The 22,506-nt window shown below is 46.6% G+C and overlaps 2 protein-coding genes across 2 annotated transcripts in view; both read right to left on the minus strand.

The window, feature by feature from the left end:
• Positions 1-1,158: 1,158 nt before the first annotated feature.
• TOR3A (torsin family 3 member A) lies at positions 1,159-13,918 on the minus strand. Its single transcript, XM_033151295.1, has 6 exons — positions 13,470-13,918; positions 11,359-11,460; positions 7,391-7,656; positions 5,929-6,104; positions 4,409-4,533; positions 1,159-2,849 (listed from the first exon to the last, which is right to left on the minus strand). Exons 1-6 carry the CDS (start codon positions 13,810-13,812, stop codon positions 2,599-2,601), a joined length of 1,263 nt encoding a protein of 420 aa, XP_033007186.1. The 5' UTR covers positions 13,813-13,918; the 3' UTR covers positions 1,159-2,598.
• A 7,117-nt stretch (positions 13,919-21,035) lies between these two features.
• LOC117047998 (sterol O-acyltransferase 1-like) overlaps positions 21,036-22,506 on the minus strand; it is a 31,174-nt gene continuing 29,703 nt past the window's right edge. The window contains exon 16 of the mRNA XM_033151296.1: positions 21,036-21,580. Coding sequence (XP_033007187.1) covers positions 21,524-21,580 — 57 coding nt within the window. The 3' untranslated portion in view covers positions 21,036-21,523. The remainder of the gene's footprint in view (positions 21,581-22,506) is intronic.

The following is a 22,506-nucleotide window of genomic DNA, read 5'->3' on the forward strand; positions in this document are numbered from 1 at the left end:
TGGTGGCAGAGGTGCAGTGGCAATTGAACCCACAGGTTTTTGGCCAAACTGGAGCATTGGGACATGTCAATGCTAGATCTGTTTGCCACATCTCAGAGTCTATGTTGTCCCATTGCAAGCTCTGTAGGAGCCACATGCCAAAATGACCATGGCTGAAGAATAGAAATGGGTAAGTCCAAAGCCAAGCGGCAGTTCTTACGACCAATATTTTTAGAACGAATTTGAGTTAACAGAAACAATGACCCTGGAATTATTTTCACAATTCAAATAATTTAATGGTGTTTATTTATAATAATTCATAATTGGAAACTAGTAGTAGTGTGGGTTTTTTCACCTTTTACTTCCGTAGAAGGGATAAACATGGATTTGTTGCTTTTACAATGCTAAGTTGTCTGAACATGTTATGGTAATTCTGCCCCCTCCCCACGTTTTCCACAAGTGCCTCCTGTAGCAGAATGCCTGACCACCTCTTCCTCTTGGGGGCTATCTCAGTGCCCTTTCCAGCTGTTGTACTTTGAGGCTTTAAAGCTTCTCTGTCAAGTCATTGTTGTCCCCCACCCTTGCTGTGGCTCTCGCACTTCGTATGTGCTCAGGAAAGCAGTTGGATTTTCCAGCCCTATGAGAGATGGGTTCAAAGGAAGTAAAATGCACATTTGTGTTCTAATAAGCTAGAACCATGATGTGCTGGTAAAGCAAAGAGACTAACTAATGACAAGCTATTTTCCCTGCCGAGAGAGCGAGAAGAACCAGAGTGATGGAAGAGGACTTGGAGAATTGTTTTCATCTTCTTGTAACCGGAGCTCGGGCCGGAGTGTGTGTTTCTGTTCATTTCCCAATTAAGTGTGTAGTGCTGACCCAATGAGCAAGCTTGTATGCCTGGGCTTTTCATAGCCATGTCTCAACTTTAATTGTGCTGAGCCCTCTCTCCATCTCACTCAACCTTGCAACATTAAGACAGCCTTCTCAGAGTACTGCAGTGACTCTACAGCTCTCCTTCGCCATGAGAGCAAGAGGGACTTTTCCAGTGCAGAAGAAAGGGTGGTTTGGGTGGTTCCTGCTGTTTTATTTTTAGCAAGCGCTTCAGATGCAAGTTTTCAAGAATGAGGAAGCTGCACACCACAGCAGACTATGGCACAGAGCAGAACAGTTTGCAAAAAACAAACAAACTAATAAAAAGGTTGGTACCAAATTATTGATGGTCTTGAGGGCACTAAAATAGCTCAAGAGGGATTAGATTCAGTGCACAAGCCATGGGTTAGCCTCTCCTGCTGCCCACCCTAAACCAGAGGAATAGTTTGGATTAATTTTCAAGTTTGTATTGTGAGGAAATGAAATTGTACCGGCCTCACCCACCAGGCAGGCTTAAGCTGCCTCTGGGACTGGTTGATATCCATGCATGGGTTAATGTTTGCCCAGGGCTTATGTGTGGAGGCTTGAAATGTTAGCTCATTACTAAATTCCTGTATCATTCTGGCCTGTGTTCCTACCTGCTAAGCAAGCACTGCATCTCTTTCAGGTGGGCTAAGCAGTAGGATGCATCTGGCCAAGGTGAGGCTGCACTCTCTAAAGTATGTCCAAAGTGGGCCAGAAGAAGCTTGACCACTCTGTGCTTTGCACTGTAGCAGAAATGGATAACGGTGCCAAGCTTTAATTCATTAAGATGCAGGTTTGCAAAACCAGTGAATGTTGGTTGATGCAAACAGCGTTTGCTTTTTATCTCGCACTGACTAAGCTTTATTGCTCAACTTCAGCGCTGAGCTGGAAGTGCATCGCAATTTTGGCACCTGCCTCCCATCCCATCCCACCCCCATCCAACACAAACACAGACTTTTGAGTTGAGTACACCCTGATGGTGTCCTGGATTTAAGTCCCTTAGCAGATTAAAAATCAAAAATGGCTAATGTGCATTCTTCATAGTGTGCATATATACAGGGAAGCACATTAGCCATAATTTTGCAACAGATTACTTGCTGCAGTAGTATCCCCACGTCTTTTAAAAGCCGATTATTAAGTACTGTGAAGGTAAGTACTACCTCTCCAATTTCAGGGCAAGTCCCCTCATTCATGCATAACTCGTTCTGGAAGTAGAAGGCATTTCTTGCATTGGAAGCAAATATTCCAGCTCCTTGTTTAGTCACACCCCTAAAGGGGCAGAGGAGGAAGTCATGTCTCCTTTCAGACAACCGCCAAAAGAAATCTCAGTCTTCAAGACAAAAAGGAATCGGCCTTTAACTCTACTTGCTGCTGTAGTTTCTCTGCCCCAGGACCTGCCTAAATGCCCATTCAGTGCTGTGAATGAGGACGGGTGATCTGGAAGCACCATTTATTCCAAAGCAGCGCATGAAAATGCCCTTTTTAACAGCACCATTCATGTTGATTCCAGCTACATAGTGTCTACTTATTGGCAATGTCTTCATTTGCTGATGCAAGTTCCTCCACAGACTTCAGAATTATTGCTTTTTCCCAGTCCAACAGCCCCCACATTGTAGGGGTTTTAATGCCCGGTGTCAGTGAAGTAAACATCTCTCGATCCCCGTGCAAGAGGAAGTAGAGCAGGTTGCATTTTGCGGCCCTTTGTGCAGCCAAACTCCGACGACATCAGGGAAGGAAGTAGTTTATACGCTGAGAGACTGACTTGCAACCCTGGGCTGAGAAAAGTTTCTCCTCCTTGGGGACGAACACCATCATCCTTGCAACCTCATCCAGTGCCTCTTCGGTGAACTGAAGGCCCCGGGCAAGGAAAGCATCTCGGGCACACAGCTTCACGTGGCGGTACTCCAAGGGCAGGAACGGTACCAGGAAGTCTATGAGATTCTCTTCCAGAAGGCGGTTGCGGGCATAACCCTCATCTGGAGGAAAAGAAGTGGAAGGTGTGCATAAGACAATTTTCCTCCAAGGTATTGTGTCTCCAGGTTGCCACAGAAGCTGGCTAGGAAAGACTGCTGCTTTCCCAGCTGAGTTGGGCATGGGTTGTTTGTACAGGAACGTCAGCGTATGTGGCCTTTAGTGGAGTAACGAAACAGATAGAATACTATCCCAGAGATCTTAACAGTCTAGATTTTGGCAGCAGGAAGAGACGAATGGGGAAGGGAAAGAGCAGGAGAGACCGTGGGAAGGAAGCATGGATGTTAGCAAATGCAGTTAACCTTTCCAGTGAATTTATAGCTGCTCCAGCAAGTGCTGCTTTATCTAAAGGAGCTCCTGACATTATGTATCAGTAAAGGTTAAAAAAAAAGGTAAATCCAGTCAAAGGCGACTATGGGATTGCGGCATTCATCTCGCTTTCAGGCCAAGGGAACAGGGCTGTCTTTAGCATATGTGGTGCCGGGGTGCAAAGATCTGTCCAGTGCCCCCAAATTTAGGGCGGCCTGGAGGGAGGGAAGCCTGCACCATGGTGAGCGGCAGGTTCCCCGGGCAGGAATGGAGCATGTGAGCGGCTGGCTCAACTGACCCCCCGGTACCAGGGGAGGGGTTACAGCGCGGCCCTTTGCCAGCCTGAAGGGTCTGTCTGTTGGGTGGGCAGGCAAAGGAGCCGCCCCTTCCCAGCAGGCGGGCTCTGCAGGGCAGAGGCTGAGATGGGACTCGCCTCGCTGCCTCCTCCCACTCCTTCAGACGCAGCTTCTCCCAAGATATCTGCAGCGCCAGCGGCTGCTGCTTCACCTCCGAGCCCTACTCGGACCCACACGCTCCTTCCTTGTCCTCATCCCTCGGCCGGGGCTCTGGGCAGTGGCGGCGGCTGTTGCTCGGTCTCTGAGGTGGTGGTGGCACTGGAGATTGAGCCGAAGAGCAGGCACCTGGTGCCCCGCACCCCTTGCACCCCGGGTAAAGACGGCCCTGCAAGGGAGCCGGCGTTTGTCCGCAGACAGTTTTTCCGGGTCATGTGGCCAGCATGACTAAGCCGCTTCTGTCAAAACAGAACACCTTGACAGAAGTCAGAGCACACAGAAACACCTGTCGCAGTGGTACCTATTTATCTACTTGCACGGGTGTGCTTTCGAACTTCTAGGTTGGCAGTAGCTGGGACAGAGCAACGGGAGCTCACTCCCGTCACAGGGATTATGTGTCAGTAGACACCGGCTGACTACAGCATGTGTCCTTGACAGGACACGCCATCTCCTTGCATTTTCAGATGCACACTTAAACCAGGGTTTGGGGGAGTGCAGCTCCCATCAGCCCCATCTCGACGAATTCCGCAACCTTGGAGCTTCCCCACTCTTGATGTAAGCCATCGTCACATGTGAAGCATGTGTTTTTACAACAAATCCTTTGATACAGGGTTCACAATGCAGTAGTGCCTACAGGAAAATGTTGATTCTTTGGTGACGTGTGAAGCAGTCCCTTAGGACACTACAGGGAAAGAGAGCTTTGCAAATCCTGTCTACTGTGTCAGGATCAAGGGGCATCTCACCTGTGGACTCCAGCAGCTCCGTCCGTAGGTACTGTTCTAAGGAATCCATGGTTATTTCCTCTCTGGCTCGACCAGCGCGCCAGAAGTCAAGAGCCACCTCATTAATGATGTTGCTGCCAGTGTTACTGAGGGGGAAGAGAGAGAATTATTTCTGTGTCGGACCGACAGGATGCGGAGGCCGCAGCTAGGGAAAATAACTTTGCCACACAACCTGTTCTGCGTTCAACTGTCGTGACAAAGGTCCCAAACCAGGGATCAGCAACTTTGGGAAGTTAACCTCCATGCACAGATGCAAGAATAGAAGGTGCTATAGCAGGTTGCATGGAGGGGCTACATCTCTTAAGAAAATCGCCAGCAGCTTTCTGTGTAATAATTTATGTTGGAAATGGTTGGTCTCCTGGCTAACACTTGGGGTAGGAGGCATGCCCTGTTCCATGGCTTCAGTAGACCCCTTCCCTACCCTGAGGGTCATGGAAAGTCTAGCATGGAGCACATAGGGGGCAGAGGCACAGGTGGAGCTAGGCTCCCTTTCGAGCATTGGAAAGGAGAGCACATGGGCAGGCAAGCAGGCTCCTAGCCACTCTGAGCCAGAGCGGAGAGGACCGATTTCCCCCTGCCAGGGTAGTGCCCTTTGTGGTGGCCAACCTGACCACCCTCTGTGCAGGGGACAAGAGAACCAGCCTACACAATGGTACAGCTAGCTTAGCCTGTGTTCAGAGCACTTAACGTAGCCTGCAGATGAGAAAATGAAGGCTGGAGTGAGATTTAAACCAGCAATACCTTGTTTGCACCTTCAGCCATTGCAATACATCCCCTTTTGTATTGGGGATCCAGCCAGGAGGACAGAGGTCATGGCAGTGATATGGTTCCACTGCCCCGGCTGGAATCTGGGGGGGGTTGACTTAGTCCTGGGCAGCTGCATGTCAGCAAATCGCCAGCTGTGTTCGCAGAAGATGCATGCAACTCTTGGCCCTACTCCAACCTACCCCCCAAAAGTCAGCAAAAAATTTGGCACAAATCCCAACAGTTTCAAAGTACGAGACAACAAGCTATCAAAACAGACATTTCCACATTCTTTTTCATAGATAAGGATGAGTACCAAGAGCAATTCAGATTTCAGACAGAGTACCGTAGGTAAAGTTCTCAATGAGATTCAAAGGCCTCATCTTGGATATGGATTCAGAAAAGCAGTTTCTTTTGAGACTGATACAACTCTTCCCCCACCCACCCCAAACAGAGAAATGTGTGTCCTTTCCCTTGCGTATTTTGGGATGGAACCCACTGGATATTTTACAGCAGAAATTGCTTATTGCGTCAAAACTGCTGAGCTGGGCAACACTGGAGGTTTTCCTGAGGATCTTCAGCATGTCACCTGCTTGTGACAAGATGGATGCATCCCAAGGTTTTCACCTGCATAAGCTTAGAAACTTCTCTTCAAACTCACATATACCTTTCAAGAGTCTCTGGAAAAAGAGACCCCTCTTTGGTACATCGACTACAAAAAAAGGAAGGGTAATCACCTGAGGAATAAGAAGATGGATCTCCGGTAATCCACTGTATCAATGCTGTCGTAGTGATCCATGAAGGGCTTTAAGCCATCTAGGAGGTCACCGTGAAGCTTCTCTGCCTCATCAAAGATGAACAGTGACTGCTCACACTGTTGGACCGTCTCACTGATCTGTTTTGCGAGCTGAACCTGAGCGGCCAAAGAAGACGGGCATGAGTCTCACAGCAGGAAAAGATCGTTCTATAAAAGATCTCAAAGTAGCTGTCTTAATACAAAGAAATTTCAGAAGTAGACTGGAAAGAGAAGTGGCTGAATTGCAACTAATCACCAAACTTAAAACCATGGAGAAACCTGGTCTGAACAAAGACATTGGATTCTTATCTCATTATACATAACAAAGCTATCTTTAGCCATCTCACCCCTTGCCTTTCCCTGCAAGACTAATTGCAGCCGTTAAGAGTCGTCAACAGGTTTTCCACACCTATTAGCTGATCACCCCTTCCCACCACCCTTCTGAGTAATACCCCTCCCCACTCCCTCACCATATTTAAGGATCTGGTGACTTCTGTTTCGCTGTATCTGAAGAAGTGTGCATGCACATGAAAGCTCATACCAAGAACAAACTCAGTTGGTCTCTAAGGTGCTACTGGAAAGAATTTTCTATTTTGTTTCAGCAGGAAATGAATTTAATAGGATTTATTTCCCACTTTTTAGGGCAGGGTGAGGAGGGACTTTGTTTCCCTGGGTTTTGCTACACTCCAGTTCCTATCAGCCCCAGTCAAAATGGTTGTTGTCCAGCAAAATCTAAAATCCTCCCCTTTTTTAAGGAATAAACCTTGCACGGCTATCAAACAATAGAAACTTGAAGCCAATAAATTGAGCAACTGAAAAGAAAGGCAGCCATGTTGTGAAGCCAGCATAAAATCATAAATAAAAAGCTGAGTGGCACAAAATGGTTTTACTTACAAGCCACATGACCTTGAAGAAGAAGAAGAAGAAGAAGAAGAAGAAGAAGAAGAAGAAGAAGAAGAAGAAGAGTTTGGATTTGATATCCCGCTTTTCACTACCCGAAGGAGTCTCAAAGCGGCTAACATTCTCCTTTCCCTTCCTCCCCCACAACAAACACTCTGTGAGGTGAGTGGGGCTGAGAGACTTCAGAGAAGTGTGACTAGCCCAAGGTCACCCAGCAGCTGCATGTGGAGGAGTGGAGACGCGAACCCAGTTCCCCAGATTATGTCTACCGCTCTTAACCACTACACCACACTGGCTTGGGGGTGGGGTGTAGGCAAATGCAGACAAAAAGTGATTTGGGAGTGGAGGGAGGCTGCATTGTAAGGTTAGAATCCTGCCACAGTTCTATGACTGCAATTTACAAAAGTTAAGAATTGAGGAGCAAAGAGGGGCATCATTCAACACTGAAACATCAAAACAATCAATACACTGGTTAATTATCTTCTGAGAAAAATTCCCCTCACCTTGTAAATATCCACGTACTTGGAATGAGGGAAGTGAAATGGTGAGATGAAGACTTTGACACAGTCGCTTTTCAAGCCATCCTGGTAGAGGTGTTCTGCCATTATCCGGGCCACGAAGTTCTTGCCTGTGCCAGACCAGCCGTGGAAGGAAAGGGCCAAGGCTTTCTCTGGCTGAGGGGTTTCCAGGAAGCCTTGGACAGCTTTCAGGACAACATCTTTTGCTAAGTGTTGTCCATGGAGTCGCCTGCCCAGCTCCAGCTCCAACCCTGGGGGTGAATAAAAGAGCAGGAAATCCTTTGCATATCATTTTGTGGTTGAGAGAGAAGGCACAATGGAGGGAGGGCAGTATTGCTAGAAATTCATCCCTTAAGAAGAGGTCTCTGGGCGCATGTGTGTGGCGATTCCATAGAAGAAGAGTTTGGATTTGATATCCTGCTTTTCACTACCCGAAGGAGTCTCAAAGCGGCTAACATTCTCCTTTCCCTTCCTCCCTCACAACAAACACTCTGTGAGGTGAGTGGGGCTGAGAGACTTCAGAGAAGTGTGACTAGCCCAAGGTCACCCAGCAGCTGCATGTGGAGGAGCGGAGGCACGAACCCGGTTCCCCAGATTACAAGTCTACCACTCTTAACCACTACACCACACTGTACATAGAACTGTACAGAAGTCACAAACTCCACCTTTCAAAGACTTTCATCTTCCTTCTTTAAACAAGTTACACCATATCGGCTTGGCAGCTAGGCAAGGGCAGGTGTGCAGAAAACAGGGGCCTTCCAGTGGTTAGTAATGGTGTTTCCGTGAGTTTTGTAATCTCTCGAGTTTACCAGTGATTTAGCAGCAGGAGGATAAATGTAAAATTGTTAAAAGAACAGCAGCAGACTCAATTCATGCAAAATAAGAGGAGATCTGGGAAATTTGTATAATTCACCCAGCTTTCTTTGTCACAGAATCATTTGTGTTGCTAGACAACTTGAGATATTCAAAGGGGTATCCGTTTAGTCCTAAAAAGATGAAAGACCACAACAGGCTTTATCTGAGAACCTCCACCTTGTTTTTGTGTTTCTTTTTAAACACAATTAAATACAAGTAGGTCCCATTGCTCCCAGTGGGACAAAGTTAATAATGAAAACTTTCTCCCTTTATTTCCTTGGGATTTAATTTCAGCTGAATTGGAGCCTTTGTGTTTTACAAGGGTTGTTTGTAGCCACAGAAAGCTCTGAGGAAACCATAGAGGGCAACTACTCATTTGTTGGCCGAAACCACAACAGCAAGTTCACTGCCATTCCCAGGCTGTTAGGATGTAGGAGGCAAATGGTAAACCAGGTGTGTTTTCCCAACCTGATTGGCAATCCAGCCAATCAGGGTACAGGAATTAGCATGCAGCACAATTAGCATTACCAAATCAGCTGGGCTTTGTCTTTGAAGCCCAGTCACAACCATAGGTTCTTCCTGAGTCGTCGCGCAACCATCTTTTCCCTCCACTTCATGTGTGAGAGAGACTAAGAGTACATCAGCCCACATCAATATGTGGCACAGAATGGCAAGGAGACAAATGAGCTTGGAAACAACTTGTTTTGTGAGTCAATAAAATATTATTTTGGGGGTTGGAGGAGGGAAAGATTTCGTGGGGAGGAGGCAGAAGGGATGAAAATGGTTTTAATTCACCGCTCAATGGCTTGGCAGTCTTTGGGCGTGGGCTTTTTCTAAGTCCCACCTTGCATTTTGATGGATGAAGAGAAGAGAATGTTTGTGAGTGCTGCCTAGCTAGCCATTATCATGTTCTATTTTATTTGGGTGACATGATAAAATGTGCCAGCTACACACAGGCGGAGACTTGATACTTATTTCATTATCTATGGTGGGTTTTTTATGGGGGGGAGAGAATAAATAAGGGGCTTAGAGGGAGAGAAATCATAGAATTGTAGAGATGGAAGGGATTCTGAGCATCCCAGGGGTGGCCAACTCCCAAGAGACTGCGATCTACTCACAGAATTAAAAACTGGCGGGGCAGGATTCTATTTTACCAATGCTAAGGAACCCAGTGATCAACTGCGATGTACCATAACCTCCCGGGGATCTACCAGTAGATCGTGATCAATGTGTTGGACATCCCTTCTCTAGTCCAACCCCTCAATGCATGAATTTGCAGCTGTTCCATACAGGGTTCGAACCTGCAACCTTGGCGTTATCGGCACCACACACTAACCAACTGAGGCATGGAGGCTTGGTTGGCAGGATGAGGAAACAGTTTGCAAAAACAGTTTTCAATCCCTTCTTATCAGCGAGAGGAGGATTCCCTTTGTATTTGCTCAAAAGAGGGAGAGAGAGATGGCAGGGCTTGTAGTGTGTTTGATCCTGAGGTCAAGGGATTCTGGAGGAAGCGCCTCCCAAAATCTGTTTAGCTGGGGATTTGCAGGGACGGGCAGGTTACTTTGCATGTGCTAGTAGTCAGTCCTAGGCAAATGCTCCTTACTTACTCACCCACCCTCCAGTTTGTTGTGGAATGAGGAGAAACCTCTACTGGAGCAAGGGAATCCCTGATTTTGCACAATGAGAGCAGTGGTCTTTTCTTGCAGGGAGGAAATATGGCAAAAGGTTTCAGGTCTGGAATCTCCCCCCAAACCCCGCAATATATGGTGGTGCTTCCTCACAACAGAGTTCTGTCTTCCTGTGCAACTCTATAAAGTGTCTGCGCAGAAGTGACCCCTGCTGAATTTAGTGACACTTACTTCCATGTAACTGGATATGGGATTTTGAATCTTTCCTATAACCTTTTTATCCCGAAAAGGATAGTCATAATTTAAGATTTTTTTATATAATCCACAGGTTTTAGTGAGAGAGACTGGGTTGTGCTTAATTCTTTCACGGTGAGACTCAAAATAGAGGTGGGTATCCTATGAAACAGCCACCCAGATGTAGCTGAACTACAACTCCCATCATTCCAGTGGGAGCCAGTGTGGTGTAGTGGTTAAGAGCGGTAGACTCGTAATCTGGGGAACCGGGTTCGCGTCTCCACTCCTCCACATGCAGCTGCTGGGTGACCTTGGGCTAGTCACACTTCTTTGAAGTCTCTCAGCCCCACTCACCTCACAGAGTGTTTGTTGTGGGGGAGGAAGGGAAAGGAGAATGTTAGCCGCTTTGAGACTCCTTCGGGTAGTGAAAGGCGGGATATCAAATCCAAACTCTTCTTCTTCTTCTTCTTCCTGATCACTGACTCCACTGGCTGGGGCTCGTATTCAGCAACATCTGGAGTACATCTGCATTTCTGAAAAATGTAGTTTTTCTTCACCTCTAAGAGGCTGAACTGCAGCTGAACATTTGCAGGGTGCCCTTCTATCTGCTAGGCATCTTTCTAACTGAGGAGACATGACTTTTGTGGCATAAACCCACTCTAGCAAGAACACAATAAATGTGTTTATTATTTTTGTTGGGAGCAAATGTTTTTTTTTTCCTATTTACAATCTTCATTAATGATGATTATTACCATTGCTATTGTTGTCATCCTCATTTTTGGTGTAGCGGTAATAAGGAGTGTAGCCTTCACGTGATTTATTCTCAGACAAGTGAAATAAACCAGTGCTTGCTTTGTGGTGTTTCCAGCTATTTCACAGGAAAGACTTACGGTAGCTGTGTTTACTGATGGAATTGTCTGCATCTTATTCTGAAATGAGCTCCACTTGTTCTGTGGGTCTTACCCTCATTTTTATGTTGACACAGGTGCTAAGTATTAGTACGGCTGCAATGCTTCAGTGTCCAGACTATGCTTGCAAGGAAGGATGGAGAGGAAATCTGACCTCCTTGGCCTCGCGCCTATGGCCTTGCCCCTGCCCGCCCCAACCCCACATGACCTCCTTTGTTGCTGAGCTGCCCCAGCAGCTCTGATGGGCACCAGGTGCCAGTGTCCCGAAGGCAGTTCATGCAGGGGGTGTGTGAAATACGCAGGGTGCCAGGTGAAACACAGCCCTCACCTGTGATGTTGTTGGTCACTCTGCAGTCTCCCGTTGCACAGCACTTGCCAAGGCTGCAGTACCAGCTGGAGACGATCTCCCTCACCATGGGCAAGCTCCACCCTAGAGAAAATCAAGCCAGTTTTGGGAAAGAAAGCCGGGAGCTACCACAGTGCCTGCAACTCAAGAAAGTCACGTCTCTCCACCACCCCCACCCTGCATTCATCCTCACAACTATTTTGCGAAGCTGGCCGTTAATATTCTTTTCGGAAGAAGTGTGTCTGAAATGGGCTTGCCCAAAGCAACCTCTGCCACTTGTGCACTCTCCCCACCCACTTCCATTGATGCTACCAGAAAAGGCAAGGGTTTGTAGGGCAGGCGGGAGAGACACTTGTCTGCTCTTGCCATTTTTAAAAATCTTTCAGCTCCACTCCCTCGGACGTCCTTGCTAGCATTTCTGTTGGATGCCGCACTGCGTGCTAATAAAAGGCATCTAGAAGACTCCCTGGAAAAGACCCTGATGTTGGGAAAGATGGAGGGCACAAGGAGAAGGGGGCGACAGAGGATGAGATGGTTGGACAGTGTTCTCGAAGCTACCAACATGAGTCTGACCAAACTGCGGGAGGCAGTGGTAGACAGGTGTGCCTGGCGTGCTCTGGTTCATGGGGTCACGAAGAGTCGGGAACAACTGAACAACAACAACAAGGGCTTTCATTATTACGAGGCGACAACACACGTGAAGACCTCTGCTAGTCCAGCAAGAGACTCAAGCAGTCTGTAGTTTTCCATATCTGCGGGTGGCCTCCCCTCACAATCCAATTATTTATCATCACAGGTGTCTGAGAAGTATGAGAAAGTCAATAGCAAAGGACAACTAATAATGGCCTGTTCTGGTATGCTGAGCAGGAAGAGATGGGAATGCCTTGCCAAGGACTTTACCACTTCAGGCTACAGATGAGGGAACATACTTTATTTTAAAAAGTATGCACTGCTGCCTGAAGTAGTAAGACCCACTCTACACAGGATTTTGCCACTTTACTCTCCAACTTGTGCAGCCTAGATCATAGAATCATAGAGTTGGAAGAGACCACAAGGGCCATCCAGTCCAACCCCCTGCCAAGCAGGAAACACCATCAAAGCATTCCTGACAGATGGCTGTCAAGCCCCTGCTTAAAGACCTCCAAAGAAGGAGACTCCACCACACTCCTTGGTAGCAAATTCCACTGCCGAATAGCTCTCACTGTCAGGAAGTTCTTCCTAATGTTTAGGTGGAATCTTCTTTCTTGTAGTTTGAATCCATTGCTCCGTGTCCGCTACTCTGGAGCAGCAGAAAACAACCTTTCACCCTCCTCTATATGACACCCTTTTATATATTTGAACATGGCTATCATATCACCCCTTAACCTTCTCTTCTCCAGGCTAAACATATCCAGCTCCCTAAGCCGTTCCTCATAAGGCAGGAGATTGCAGTGCAGAGCCCAAGGTAAGGTGAGATTTGGATGGTTCAGGATTCTATATAAACTTTCTTAGTCAGATTTATTTCTGTAATCATTGCATTCAAGGGAACCTACAAACCACTACAAAAATCATAAACCTGTGTAATAAAAGGCATGCATTAACAGAAAAAGACGATATACTAAAACTTGCCTTTTCATATGCTCTTTTAAATTTCTGCTAGCCACTTTTTGGAGGCAGGAGTTACATTATCCAAAGCCAAATTAGGTCATTGTTTGCTTACAGTAATAACTGCTCCCCTTATAAAATGTGCAGTGCAATGTACAATGTATGCAAAACAACATCAGGATGAACATATGAAAAAGATTAAGTCAGGTTTTAAAAAGCAACGAACCCCGATCATAATACACAGCTCTGAAACACAATACTCACAGGGAGACTAACACGCAGTGCAATGCTAGAAGTAAGTCCCACTAGGTTAAAACAGGAATCACTACAGAGGAGTATAAGATTGCAGTCTTAATATGTAGCCCAAAACTAAGACTGCTCAGACCATCCACTACATGCACAAATATTTGTCCTTGCTCAGTGAACTAAATTCTATGAAGCAGTAGCTGCCTCTTTAATCTGTGCAAAAGCAACTGGCAGGAAGAGGAAAGGCTGTGATATCTCTTTACCTTGGTGTTCCACGATGACCGTGCCTCCTCCTCCTTCCTCTTCATCCTCCTCCTCCTCCATCATCACGGTCCTCATTCTCTCATTCTTCTCTGCCGCTTCTTCTTCGCAGTCCTCCTGCCACAACCGGCAGGCCAGGAGCTGCCAATACCTCCTGGACAGGGCCCTCATGGTCCCCAGGTGATTCCTCAGCTGCTCGTAGTGTTCACTGCCCTGCGAGGCTGAGCTCTGAGCTGTGTCTCTGCGCTCCCAAGGCTTGCTTTGCCTCGCTTGCCCCTGTGCTCCTGTCAGCAAAAAGCAGAGGCAGAAACACAGCAAAGGGCTGTGATGCAAAGCCCTGCACATGGCGCTGGGAAGGAGGGTGACAGGAGCACATTAGCCACAAAGCCGGTTCTCTTCGCCTTGTTCTGGCAGCTGCTGTGACCAAACCTAGCCCTGCAGCTACTGTACTTAACTTCCTAATCCGCTTGCCGGGAACAGTGACCTCACTTCCTATCTGCTTCCTATTGGGGTTTCCTTGGGTACAGCCTGTTTACTCGTGGTGACACGAGGACACTAAGGATAACCAGGGCTGAGAGGCGGCGCTTGCCTATGCAAACACAGTTGCAACATGCTTTCTAGCTGGACCACTGGGAGAGACACACAGCAAAGCTTGAGCCACAGAGGAAATGCTCCTGTAATTCGTTTCCCACAGGGTAACGATACAGACATGTGACAGGTTTATTGTGTTTCTTCAGAGAATCAGTGGGGGAGGATGGATTGAAGCCATCATTGTTACCCAAGGTATGAGCACTCCTTTCTTTTGTCTAGCATCTCTATTCAAAACCCTGAACAAAAATCAATGAGCACAGACAAAGCGAAATAGTGAGTTGGTCTGTGACCGTAAAAATAAATTCATTCATTCATTCATTCAGACAAAGCAAAGAGGACTGAGGTCCATGAAAACTCCTGCCAAAATCAGTTTTAGGCGACCAGAAGATTTCTTGTTGGTTCTGCTGCAACAGGCCAACACAGGGGCAGCCAAGGTGTTTCCTACTGCTATGGGTTAAGTGAGGGAACAGGGACCCTTCCCCCCAAAAAAACCCCAGGTGCAAGGTTCCCCCCTCTAGATTCTTGGGTGTTGGGGTTTTAATCAGAGCTTTCGACAATCATGGTGAGCAAACAGGCTAAGATTTGTTTGTGTATATTGGGGGGGGGGGGTGTTGGGTCAAGTTACCCATATTGATTCACATGCTCTTCTTGTTGTCTTGTTGGGCAGTGTATGTGCTAAAGGGGAGCCATACTGGGGTGATGGCGTCCTCTTCTATCTGTCCCTGTGTCAGTTTCAGTTTACTGGTTAGCTTTTTTAGTGAGGCCGTTTCCCATACAATTTGATACCAGTGGTCTATGTTTCCTCCTGACAGGTCTCTCCAATGTCTGGCTATGATGCTTCTGGCTGCTGAGAGTGGGTGCGTTATGAGCTCTTTATAGTGTGAGTGGGCATTATCTTGAAAGATGTTCAGTCGGGCCAGTTCTGGGGTAACTTCTAATACCTGTTTAGTTATTTTGCATATTTATTTTATGACTGTTGTCCAGAAGGGTTGGATTTTGGGGCATTCCCACCACATGTGGGGGTGCAGCCTCTCCAGCATTTTGGTGAGGTTCCTGGGCATATCAGCACTAGTTTCTGTGGTGTTAGATACTATCAGTGAGTGAGTTTCAGAGTAAGTTCTTTTCTTCTGGCTGAGATAATGTAAATGGCAGCACTGGAGCGAATCCTTTGTTTGCAGACATGCTGAAATATTGATTTTGGCTGGCTTGCTCATTGACTCACAGATTGTTGGCTGCTGCATATATCTGGAAGGGATATATAACCCACGTTGATAGACTGTATGACTGCAATGGACATGATTCAATTTCAGCCTCGGTTTAAGAAAGTATGCCAGCATGGGGGAAAGGATACAAGTTTCAGGAAGCACACACTGTGTTCCTACATTTCTGGTTGCGCTGTAAGCTGCTCCATCTGTGGCAGTTAACCCATTTCCAAGGAAGAAGTCGGACTCCTGCAGTAGAGAGTCACCTGCCATTGAAACGTACTCCATTTCAGACCACCTTTTCCTTGTAAAACTGAGTAGAAAGAGGCATGAATACTGTCATAAGATACATGTATTTGTTTTGAAATGGTCAGTAGATTTGGGAAAACAGCAAGAGGAGGGAGGACTGAAGAATAGGGAATAAGTGTGGTGGCATTTGGTCGGACTCTTTTGTTTCTAATTTAGTACTGTGTGTTTTGCTTTTAAAATACAACAAAGTAGAACCTATAGAGTCCAGTTTCCCAAGACGGCACCTTTGCTTCTGCCAGGGACGGGGAAGCTGTGGCTCCCCAGGAGTTTTTTGGGGCTGCCTCTCCCCTCATCCCTCACTGCAGGAAAGGCTGGCCAGAGCTGTCCAGAGTCGGTCGGGAGCCTGGCAACCCGCCCCTGGTTCTGCATTCCTGACCTAGGCAGGCCACTTCTGTTGGTTTGGTGATGCCTTCAGACATGCTATGGATCTGGTAATAATCCCAATTCTCCGCTCTCACCTCCGCAGAAGGTTCGTGGCTTCAGGGCTGCTGGAGGGTCAGACCGCCTGCTGCATGGCGACCCCGCTGTCCTGTAAGGGAATGGGGCACGTGTGAATGGCCTCTCGGGCAGTTCCCCTTCTCCCTTCCCCTCCCCACGGAGGCGCCTCGCCCCCCTTCTCGATCCCCGGCGAGCCACGCGCCCCATGAGGACTAGAAGCCTCGCCCCCCCCACGGCCGCGTCTGTTGCCATGGGAACCGCGCACGCCTCGCGCAGGCGTCTTTCGGAGTGCCTGACGGCAGAGGCCGCTTCCGCCCAGAACTTCCGCCAGGCGGTCTCTGCTTTCATCCCCGCTATCCGACCGCTTCTATCTCACCCGCCCGGTTTTAGAAAGGTTTGTTTGCTTGTTTGTTGGCACCGAATTAGACGCCTTGACAACGGTGATAGGGGCGGGGAAGGGTCCTTTCCGTAAGAAGCAACAGAGCATGCGCGCGAGAAAAGACTGCTCCGCCGCGCTTGCACCCACAGTAAAAAAAAAGGGTAGAGGTGCGCATCTCATTCTCTGCATTAGAGCTCTCGAGTTCAGCTGGGGTGGCTCCTTAGGAAATGACTGCAGGACGTGTCCACCTCCCCTTTCAGACAAAGGAGGATCACACACACAAAAGAGATGGATCCCCTTTTTTATTTACTGAGACTGAGTGCTTTATGTACGAATAGTAAAAACAAATTCTACACTTTAGAAGTGCTTTGTGTCCCCTTGCCAGTCAGTAGAGCCCATTGCTGTAAATGCTGTTGACTGCGGAGGGGCAATGTAAGGAAGGCGGAGTGGCCCTTTCTTGGATCGGAGGGGCGTTTTGCAAGGATGTGGGGCTGGAGATCGCTCTAGCTGCAGCCCCACGCCTCACCTGTGATTTGGCGATCTACTCAATGTCATAACCCCACACTCACCTGCCGTCCCCTAATTTTATGAAGGGGTAATGCCATAACTGCTGTATGCAATGGAAAATCTTTCCAGAGACCTGCCTATTGAGCAGTTGTTGTTGCGTTTACTAAGATCGAACAGATGCCAGTCTTAATGTCTATCAATTGCAATTATGTGTCAGTCTTGCTCAGAGATATTTTTCTGGAAAGAGAGGTTCTGGAACTGGCCAGGATCGCCTTCTTGGTTCCCTTAGAATTGGCCATGGTGCCACTTGGAGAGGGGCCAGAACTGAGTTCTGGGGAGTTCCAGCTGGAAAAAGAACCGGTCTTTCCCCCTTCCCTGCATTTGACAAGGTAGAGAGCATGACCCGAGTTGCTTGTGGGCTCCTCCTGCCCTCTCAAGCACAATAGGGATAAAACACAGGGTATTGCTGGGTCTTCCAGGGCTCTGCCCCACCTTGTCCCCCAAACTGCAGTGCAGGGATAGCAACACTGGAGGACAGGGCAGGGTTTTGCCTTGCTCCCTCCACTGCTCTTCCCCTCACCCTTGAAACCTGCAAAAATTATCAGCGGTTTATCTTTAACCGTCTTCGCCACAGCCCACCCCCAACCTCCCATTTAGGGATAATAGGTGACTGGTTTATAAAGGCCTACTCTTCATGCTAGGTTCTGCTATGAGTCCAGATGCCCCCTTAGGTGGGTTACATATAAAAGCACGAATCACTTCTGCTTGGAAAAGGGGAATCTAAGGAGGGCAAACTCGGCCTGTTCTGTGGGCATCATGGGAGCCAACTCCCAAGGGCGAAGGTTCCTTCGCCACCCCCAATATTTGAGGTGGCCACACACACACACACACACACACACACACACAGTTGATGGGCATTCAAAGTACACCACATCATGTGATCAGTTTTGCAGGGTGGGGTTTACCTGCCCCCCATAAAAATATTTTATTCAAGATGGCACCCCAGTGGGCATAGAATGCTGAGTGTCTGGGGAGGGGAGCAGAGAAAGAAAATTGAAGGGGAGACTAAATAATGGCTGAAGCCCTGCTTGACTAGCACACTGAACAGACACATTCCACACTGCAGCATTTTCTTGCAAATCCCACGTCTGAATGCACACCACAGATGTGCATAAATGATCATGATTTAAATTTGTAGATCACCCTTCATCCCAAAATCCCAGGGCAGTTCACAGCAGAAAAAATACAAACTGAGACTACAAAATACACCATAAAACAAAAACATAGAATGGAGAATACCACACTTTCAACCAGTTCGTTGTCAAGGGTGAAATGAATGCAGGCAGACAAGTTTTATGGATAGCAAAATATATTTCAATTTCTGTAGTACAGTATACATCCCTTCCAAGTAACAGAATAGGTCACAACAGACAGTTTGATACATTTTGGAATCAGTTAACAATTCTATATCCCACCATCAACAAAGATGCAAGTGAGGCTTGGTAATACCATTCCAGTGTCAAATACAGTTTAAGGTCCTCTTCTCACCACCGTCTGTGCAAGAAATTTTTTCCATTGCTCACTCTGAGAAAAGAGGAAAGCTACAGCCTTGCAAGCCAGCACCTTTCAGACTAACAGGATGCCTTGTCACAGAGGTACAAAGGTTACAATCAGATGTGTAGATTATTCACAGGATATTAACAACAATGTTGTGCCCATCCAGTTTACATTCACTGATTCAATCCTAAAGCATGAGGTTGATTATTAGTATACTGATCTTCCCACACGTCCCCCTTAGAAAAAAGTACAAGCATTTCCCAAAGACAACGGTATTTATTTGATAAAATCTCAAATTATATTCTGAAGACGGAGGTTTGTGTGGTTCTCTTTAAACAAGCAGCAGAAAAGGACACAATGTGATGAAAATTCTTTGGGTGGACCAGGCCTCTTATAATCACAATTACAGTGCCATCGTAGACAATTTAAAAACAAAAGCAAAAAGCTTTTTGGAATGGATGAGTCTATCATGTTAACACTGATTTAGCAATTCTACAATCTGCACATATAGTTTGTAATGTTATAGGAACAGAAGTCTCACTCACACCTCTATAGAACCTGCAACTACAAGTGAGTAGCTTCTAAAAACAGTGTGTTTGTTAAGGGTATTCATCAGACTCCTTCGGAGCTTACACAGGGTGTTGATCCAAATTCAGATGCTCATATTTCCTCATCTTTCTCCAAAAGTGGGTACTGTTTCAGTGAATTTTTAAGTTTTGAACTAGTTTGAATACTGTACTTGACATTTGGCATCTTGAAACTACTGTTCATAATAATCAGTCCAGGTGGAACTTTCCCCCAAATCCACAAAAATTAACACATATCAATGAAACCCACCTTAGTCAAATAAACCTGGAACACATAGCTTAGCTAAGTGGTGATACACTTGGGTCATGTCAAAGTACTGATTAAAATTAGCACACTTATCACGTAAGCTATTTCTGCAGTATAAATCAGAATTAAGTTTCTTTTTATTTTTTGCTGCAGTTAGATGACATGAGAAAAGCTGCCAGCACCTAGAATTTACTAGGGCACCGTATTTAGGACAATACAAAGGACAGCAGCGCAGGGACACAAAAAACCTTGCATCTCTTGTATGTGCCTACGCTAGTATGTAGCCTCCTCACCCCCATTCCTTTGCACTATTAGAATATGTCAGAAATGCACTTTAGGGCAGCTGAGTGAACATCTCTAGGTTATAGACTACACAGAGAGCAGTCTGCAATATAGGGGTATTGTTTTTCACAATGACACAGTCTCTCCTCTTGTAGCTCTAAGCACAGCACCCACCCGAGGCTGTCTCACAAAGCAGACCAGTGTTTTAAGTGGAGCAGTACAGTAAGATCATTTCAAGCCAACACACACTCTAGATTCTTCAGCACAAACTGCATTCGCTACAGTAATCGTCAGTGAGGAATGCAAAAACTTAAAACTGGACATGTAGCAAAGGGCAGCATGTCACTGCTTATAGAAATTTAATCCACATAGCACTTTGGGGGTCCCCCTGATGAAAACTGGGAGCCTATTGTTAAAGCTCCTCAGCCCTATGCCACAATTCCAATCCACATTGGGGCTCCACACATGCTATTTATTTTCAAAAGAACTAATTGCATAAACAGCTTCAGGTCCGCTTGGGTCCTTAGCTAGAGAGTAGGAACCCCTGAAGACACTGTTTCTGGTTAAAATGGGAATGATGCAGCCCTTAGTAGCAGACAGCACCCACTTTTGGTATAGAAAACTGTCCCATGTGTGCACCGAGGCTTCCAGACCATGGGCTACTGTGGCACTGCAGTGCTGCCCACAAGAAAGCAGCAAGTAGCCATCCGTGGCAGAGAGAATGCAAGTTACTCACAGTGCAACATGTTTGCAATTTAAGTTGCACCTTAATTGTGGTACTTAATTAATTTAATGCTGCCTGTTTTACTGGATCATAAGCCAAAGGGCAAAGTGAGCCTGGTGAGGAAAAGACCAACCTTTACTGCCCATATTATTAAGAGGCCAAGTATCCAAAGGAAGATGCTACACCTAAATGGTACACTTCACCCAGTGAAAATTTATTCAAAAGGGGGAGAGGAGGAAATAAAGCTTGAAAACAAGGCAAAAAGTTACGACGTACCTTTCGTGACACATAAGCACAAGTAACCTTCTCCTTCAAAGCAGAAGTTAACAGATTCCATGTTTCCTAGGCCAATTTACATTTCAACAACTATTTGTTTTGGCAAATTAAAGGTTGTGGATGAATCAAAACTCGTATATTTACATTGTGGCTACTTCTATGGAAAAGGGTGTAAAACATCTTACTGCTTCTCCAACCAGGTATCCACAAAGTCACATACAAGTGGCAAGTGAACTTGGCCCTCCAACAAGAAGGGTGTCCAGTAGCACACATCTCCAGACCCAAGCCCTCCTCGCTTGGGCCGTGGTTTGGGAAAGGTAAGAAACCGCAAGTCTCTCTCCCACTCTCCTTACTTTTTCCACACCCCAATGCAAATAGGCCTGCATCTCCCTCAAAGCCTCTGCCTATTCTTGGGAGTGGGGAGGAAAGGAGGTTGGCTGGTGACCGTAAATAAAAAGCAAAGTCAGTGTTTGTGGGCCACTGGCTCCATCACATATTGTGCTGTAGCAACAAGCAAAAGAATGCATACAAATACTGAGCAAGTGTCCCGTTTCAAAAGGCAATTCGGAAGGACGGTTACGGTCAGACAGGCAAGCCTAACCCCAATCACAATACTGCCTATTTCAGACAGGTAAGAGAGAAAAGTAGTAACACATAGAGTACTGTTTGCAAAAGGCAAAAAAACTTCACCGGAAATTCCTTCACCAACCTTTCAGTAGGTTTCATGACCAGCATGGAAATGGCTCAGGTTGGAGCTGCCGAAGGAAAGAGAACCATCTGCCAAGCCACCTGCAGTCCTAGCTGCCTTGAGTGAAAAAATGCCATCATTTGCCATAACTAGAGACAGTTTCCCTTTAAAAAGACTGCAGTCTTTTTAACACGCTAGCCCAACTTGTCGCCATTGTTTAAAAGACAAGCATCTTCTGGCCTTGACGTAGAGGGATATCCCAAAGGGTGTCAGAACTTAAGATGGCAAGTCCAGGAACGCGGTTTCACATAGTCAAGGAAAGTGGGCTATAAAACACAAGAGAAACAGTATTGTCAGGCAGGAAATGCTGGGCACTTTCACTTCTGTAGAGTTATCTGTTAGCCATGTGAACAAATGCCAGTGATGAAACCAAAGTGTTTTACAGAGGACCAAAGGACTTGCCGTCTCTCAAGCCTGGGTGGCCACCCAACTTGCAGTAGCCAATCAAGGCAATTAGAAGTGGGGTGGGGGTGGGAAAAGGCTTGCCTTTCCCTATAAGACCCCCCAGATTGGCTTCTCTTTGGGGCAGCTTTACCCAGACGCTTTATCTCTCAGAATGGCAGGTCTTCCAGGTCAAGTAGAACTGCTAAGGTGTCTGCAATCCTGAAACTACAATCCTACTTGGCTCCAGCTACTATGAGGCCTCTTCTGTCCAAGAACCAGCCCCAGGGGCTTATGCATGTGCATGTGGGCTGATTTGGCACTACATATTAAATGAGGAAAGGCAGTGGGCACTGCATCTTAAATGGGGCAAAGAAGTAGTGAATTCTCTCTGTTTGAACCCAGGAGATCCAAAGCTGGCAGTTGAATCACAGAACACAGCAAGTAGAACGAAGAAACCACTATGCTCCGCTAAGGCCTTTCACTCTTTCCCATTACCTTCCTCTCCCTACCTTCTTTACTGCCCCCCTTCCATCCTGTAAGAACCTTTGGCTTTCATCTCTCCAGAAGGGCAGAAACTAGCTCAGAGCTTTACAGTATTCATATAAAAAGACATGGAGGAAGTTTCAAAGTTTTGTGCTGACCCTGCTGCTTGTTATTCTTGTTAGAAAGAAACCTCTACGGTATCTATTCTGGGCAGAATGCAACCTTCTAAAAATCTGGAAGGAGTTTTCTAATTTCACATTCACATCTTAGGCCTTGAATGAATAGGCCAGAATAGCAGCTCAGCTCTAGAATCATAGAGTTGGAA

This window comes from Lacerta agilis, chromosome 6, assembly GCF_009819535.1.
Source record: "Lacerta agilis isolate rLacAgi1 chromosome 6, rLacAgi1.pri, whole genome shotgun sequence".
Taxonomy (NCBI): Eukaryota; Metazoa; Chordata; class Lepidosauria; order Squamata; family Lacertidae; genus Lacerta; species Lacerta agilis.